The 5,177-nt window shown below is 65.1% G+C and overlaps 1 protein-coding gene across 1 annotated transcript; it reads right to left on the bottom strand.

Annotated features, from left to right (window-relative positions):
- Positions 1–254: 254 nt before the first annotated feature.
- On the bottom strand, positions 255–4,591 carry ZNF703 (zinc finger protein 703). Its single transcript, XM_003902641.5, has 2 exons — positions 4,089–4,591; positions 255–3,165 (listed from the first exon to the last, which is right to left on the bottom strand). Exons 1-2 carry the CDS (start codon positions 4,329–4,331, stop codon positions 1,633–1,635), a joined length of 1,776 nt encoding a protein of 591 aa, XP_003902690.1. The 5' UTR covers positions 4,332–4,591; the 3' UTR covers positions 255–1,632.
- Between the last annotated feature and the right edge of the window lie 586 nt (positions 4,592–5,177).

The raw sequence follows: 5,177 nt of genomic DNA, 5'->3' as shown, positions 1-5,177 counted from the left end.
CCTTTGAAGTAAGGCTAGGAGCTACATAACCAACTGGGGGAAAAAATTAAAAGGTGGTTTTATGTTATTTGTAATGCGTTGGCAGAAGTTTTGTTTTTTCTCCGCCATTTCTTGAGGAAAGGCATTAAACTCGTCCTTGAACGGAAATCACAGAAGGAAACCATAAGGCGTTTTAAACAAGAATAAAAAAAGGGCATCTGCTTAGGTGTCTGGAAGTAAGAGTGTGGGCGAGGCAAGACAGAAGCACACCACGGTGTGAATATAGCCAAGTATTCCATTTATTAACAAAATAAGTCTTACCAAGGGAGAGCTCTGTTCGTCTCAAACAGGCCCCGCAGCCCCCGCGCTGCCGCATCAGACCAGAAGGAGGGAGGAGTGGGGAGAAGACCCCAGTCGCTGCGGGGTCTACTCTGGGGTGCTCTGCCGGGCCAGGCCTAGGAGAGGGCGGGGGCTGCCGTGATTCGAGCGCTCCCTGACGCCCCAAGCTTCCCCGAACGCAGCTAACGAGCTCGTGACGTCCGCTGACATCGCCACCGGTCTGCTTTGGAGGGATCTAGCGAGAGTCACCCACCCCACCCCTACCGCCAGGGGTGGGGTCGTTGCCCCCACGAGGGAGAGAAAAACAAGGACTATAAAGCACTTCGCAAAATGTAAGGGGCCGGCTTCACGCCAGCAGGGCCTTCTGGGACTTTGAATTCAACCAGGTGAGCGCTCCAGGTGCCCCGACAGGCGCACTGTGGCCACTGGGTGTTAGGGGCGGGAGTCTGGAAGGTGACGGTAGACGGCAAGGCTCTGTGAGACCACTTGGGCCTCTCTGGGGGCGAGCCTGCTGGTGGTCAGGACTCTCCGTGCTCAGAGCAAGGTAGGGGAGCAAGGCCCTACGTTTGGGGGGCAGGATCCAGACCAAGGACTCTATGCGTGGAGGGTGGCGGGGGAGGAGTCCCGGAGCAGTGTACTAGGTCAATAGAGCTCCAGGGCCCCTGCCACCCAGGTGGCTCCCTCCACCCCCAAAAGAGTTACAAAAAAAAAATCTCCTCTCTGTTACTTGTACAACAAAGGAAACAAAACAAAACAAAACAACAACAAAAAACCAAAAACAGAACCTCAAATGGAAGGAAACAAGAGGGAATGAAGGGGGAAGAGGGAAAAAGAGAAGGGGGAAATGTAGTTTTAAGTTAAGACTCATGCAAGAAACTCCCCAGGAAGGGAAAACAAAACGTCTAGAAGAACCCAAAGACCCCAACTCTCCCTCCTCTCCCTAAAACCAAACCAATCAAAAACCAAAAAAAGAAGAAAAGGAATAAAAAATGTAAAACTTACATCTAAGAAAAAGAAAATAACAGAAAGGAAGAGGGGCGGGGATCATGTCGTTATTTGTGGGATTAATATTATTATTTGGGGGAACACAGACTTTTTGCATACCACTGACTCATGTGGGCCGTTAATGCACTTATATTCCCAGCTTGTAAGCTAACATTATAGTAAATAAATACACAGTCCGGTGGGGAAGGGTTGGGTGGGGAATCCCGGCAGGGTCAAGCAGTAGTGGAGGTTGCAGCGGCGACGGCAGGTGGGGAGAGAGGAGGGAGAGGGAGGAGGGTGAGGGGGCTGGGGTGGAGGAAAGAGCTGTAGTTACTGGTATCCCAGCGCCGAGGCTGAAGCTAGTCTCTGTCCATACAGCGCGTATGGCGAGTAGTAGGGTCCGGCTGTGGGGAGGGACGGCACGGCCAGGCCCCCCGCTGTGGATAAGTGGCTCTTGCCATAGGGGTGGTACCGGCTTAGCCCCAAAGTGTGTGGACTCCGCAAGGACAGCGACCCGGGGCTGCCGGGGGCGGCCGGCGGGGGGAGGTGCAGATGGCAGGAGGCGGCGGCGGCAGCGGCGGCGGCGGCGCTGCCCAGGCCCGAGGCCCCGGGGTAGGCGGCCAGAAGTTTCTCGGCTCCCGGCAGGGCCGTGTGGGTCCGTAGGTGGCTGAGCAGCTCCTCCGAGGTGGCGAAGCGCTTGTCGCACGGCCCGCTGGCCGCCACCCAGTTGCAGCTGTGCGGCAGCGGTTCGTTCTGCAGCATGAAGCCGTAGGTGTAGAGAGGGTGGCCGGGGAGCGCGGCCTGGGCGGCGCTGGACGACAGCGCGGCGGGCTGCAGCGGATGCCCGGGGTACACCAACGGGTAGCCCCCCGCTTTCAGGCTGGGCCCGGCTGGGTCGTGCGCACTGCAGGTGGAGCAGCTGGAGCCGCCGAGGTGCGAGGCGCCGTGGTAACCTCCCAGGCAATAGGGGTCGCGGCATAATCCCTGCAGGAAGGAGGGCGGGGAGGCCCCGGTGAGCGGGCTGGAGCTGGGGGGCTTGCCCGGCGGCAGGCCTAGGCCCCCAGACAGCTGGCCTCCCACGAGGCCGGACTTGCTAGGATCCAGGCCAGGCACGAACTGAGACGGGTAGCCGGCGTAGGCACCCACAATGGAGCCGTGGTAGCCAATGCTGGAAGGTGGCAGCGGGAACACCGAATGGCCCGGCTTGTAGGGAGACACCGGCGCCACGTGGCCGGCCCCCACCAGCGCCGAGGGCGGCTCGGACTTGCGCCCGGAGGCCCCGGACTCAGCGCCACCGTGCGCCCCGGGCTCCCCACCGCTGCCGCGGCTCAAGGCTGCCGGCTCCGGGCTGGGCTTGGGCTCCTGGTCTTTCTTGTCCAGCTCCCCGCCGCCAACCCCGCCGCCGTTCTTGCAGTCAGAGTGGTGCGGGGAGCCGCCGCGGGAGCCGCCGGGCGACGACGAGGACGAGGACGCGGAGACCGGCGCTCCATGCGGGGGAAAGGGTGGGCAGGCGGCGCTGGGGACCCTGAAGCCCGCCTTGTCTCCCGGGGACGAGGAGGACGAGGAGGAGGTGGAAGACACCGAGGAGGAGCCGCTATCTTTGCGGGAGTCGCCGCCGCCGGAGCCCTTGGAGTAGGGCTTGAAGCTGGACTTGTCCTCGGCCGGGGAGTCCCCCAGCTGCTTCAGGGCCGCGGCTGCAGAGGCGGCGCCCGGGGCTGAGCGGCCGGGGTCCTTCTCCGCTCCCAGCCCGTTGGCCGCCGCCGCCGCCACCGAGTTGAGCTTGGAGGAGGGCGGCGGGTCCGGCTTGCCGATCTGCGAGCAGGTCTGGGCCAGCAGCGCCAAGGGACTCTTCTTGGCGTCCAGCTGTGGGAGACAGCAGCAGAGGGAGGGAGAAGGAGTGAGACCCAGAGGCCTGCGGGGCGAGCGGGGGCGCCGGGGGAGCTGGGCGGCGGCGCCACGGGGCGGGGCGGGCCTGGGGAGAGGGTCTGCGAGCGAGGGCCGGGCCGGGTGCGGCATCTGGCGGAACTGCGCCCACACTGCCGCTGGGTCCCGGGGTGCGCCGCAGGCCCTGCGGAAGGGGTTCACCCAGGACCCCTGCCGGAGAAGGTGACGTCTCTGGAGTCGGGGCTGTGACTCGCCACTTCCCTCTAATGTCCCCCTCCTCCAGGCCCAAGAAAAAAACTTATTCCTTTAGTTTGGGGGAACTTCGCTTGGGACGGGTTTCTGGCAATGGCGCAGCGGGGTAGGAGCCGGGAGCGCGGATTCTAAAGGAGGGGCTGCAGTTGGCGCCCTCTCCGTAGCACCTCCCTCCCGGGGAGGGCACCCAGGGAAGAGGCAGGAAGAAAGACCCGGGATCGGGAGCGCCTGGGCGCCGTGCACCCTCACTGGCTGGGATAGAGGCGGAGTGGGACCCGGGCAGCCAGGGCTTCAAAGAAAACAGCCCGGCGTGGGGGGCGGGGAAGGCCCAGCAGAGATCACCTCCTGGCTGGAAACTGGGGATCAGAGGAAAAGTAAAGGACCCAGAGGGGACTCCAGGGGCAAATCCAATCCGAGAGAAAACACGGAGCACCGAAGGGCGAGCGTGGAAGGAGATCCTTCCACGGGGAAGCCTGGGGAGGCCCTGGTGGGCTCTGATCCCTCGGTTTTCTGCCCCTCATCACTCAGCCCGTCGGCGTGACAAGACTTGGGCGTCGCATCGGGCCCCGGGGCGCAGGGAGCTGGGTCAGGGTCCTGGCCGCGGTGGGAGGAATGGGGCCGGCGCCGGGGGGCAGCGGCCGGGGACTGACCTCAATGGGGCTGACGGGAGTGGAGGACAGCGGCTGCAGGTACTCCGGGTGCAGGAGGTGACCGGTGTGAGCGCTCAGCATCTTCAGGACCCTGATCGGGAGCCGGTTCGCCTGGCGCAGGGGGTCCGCCGGTGGCAAGAGGGACACCGCTGCCGGCACCGCCGGCCTCTTCCCGCCGCCGCCGCTGCCGCTGCCGCTGCTTTCGGGTGTCCTTGGGTTAGATCCAGCGGGCGAATCGCTCATTTGGAGGAGGCAGCGCCGCTGGGGGGGCGGGGAGGGCGGGGGAGCACCGGGGAGGCGAGCTCCCGGGGCGGGTGGGCTCGCTCCGCAGCGTCGATCGCGGTGCAGCGGGCGCTGCGCCTCCTCGCCGCCTCCCCTCCTCCACCGACGCCGCCGCCGCCGCCACCGCCGCTGGCCCGGGCTAGTAACACAAAAACCTTCGCCTTCCGCGAGCCGCACGTCAAATAGCCGCGATCGGCAGCCACACTTCAAAGGGATCGCCGCGCCCGCCCAATCGCAGCTCTCGCCGGGACCCCAGGGCGGAGAGAGCGGCGGGCGGAGGCCGGCTCCGTCGGTGGGCGGGGAGAGCCTTAAAGGGGCCGCGCCGCGCGGCGCCGCCGCCTCGGCCTCGGCCGCTCCCAGGGTTCCTCCCCTCCCCCCGACTGGGCCTTCCTCGCCCTGGGGTCCCTCCTGGGACGGGACTTCTCCGGGATCCTGAGCTCTGTGCCCCGTCCTCCTTTCCGGCCGTTCTCTCTCCTCTCTCCCTTCTCACCACTGGGTGGGGGGGGAGCGGGTGATGCTGGCGGGGGCTGTCACCCCGCCAGCCGTGTGTGTCCGAGGTGGGGTGGGGGGTGGGAGGGATCGCACGGCGCTGGCTCCGGGGCGCTGGAGTCCAAGTCTCTCCCAGAGGCCGCCTGGGGGCGAGCCTCGCCTCGGGAGCCCGGGTCCTTCTCCGGAGCTGCTCGGGCCCTCCTCGGCCCCGCTCTCCTTCCCCTACTTGGCCTCCCCTTGGTGTGTTCACTTGGAAGCGCCCGAGCCTCGGAGGCACCCACTGTTCTCGGGACGCGGCGTAGGCAGCTTCAACTACTT

The sequence above is a fragment of the Papio anubis genome, chromosome 8, assembly GCF_008728515.1.
Source record: "Papio anubis isolate 15944 chromosome 8, Panubis1.0, whole genome shotgun sequence".
NCBI classification, from domain to species: domain Eukaryota; kingdom Metazoa; phylum Chordata; class Mammalia; order Primates; family Cercopithecidae; genus Papio; species Papio anubis.
Note: the sequence above shows the minus strand (reverse complement) of the source record. Positions and strands in the feature narration are given on the sequence as shown.

Coding starts and splice junctions, on each gene's coding strand:
- ZNF703 (XM_003902641.5), bottom strand. CDS start 4,331: ATGAGCGATTCGCCCGCTGGATCTAACCCAAGGACACCCGAAAGCAGC. Junction 3,166..4,088: donor CTCCCGTCAGCCCCATTGAG/GTCAGTCCCCGG, acceptor TGTCTCCCACAG/CTGGACGCCAAGAAGAGTCC.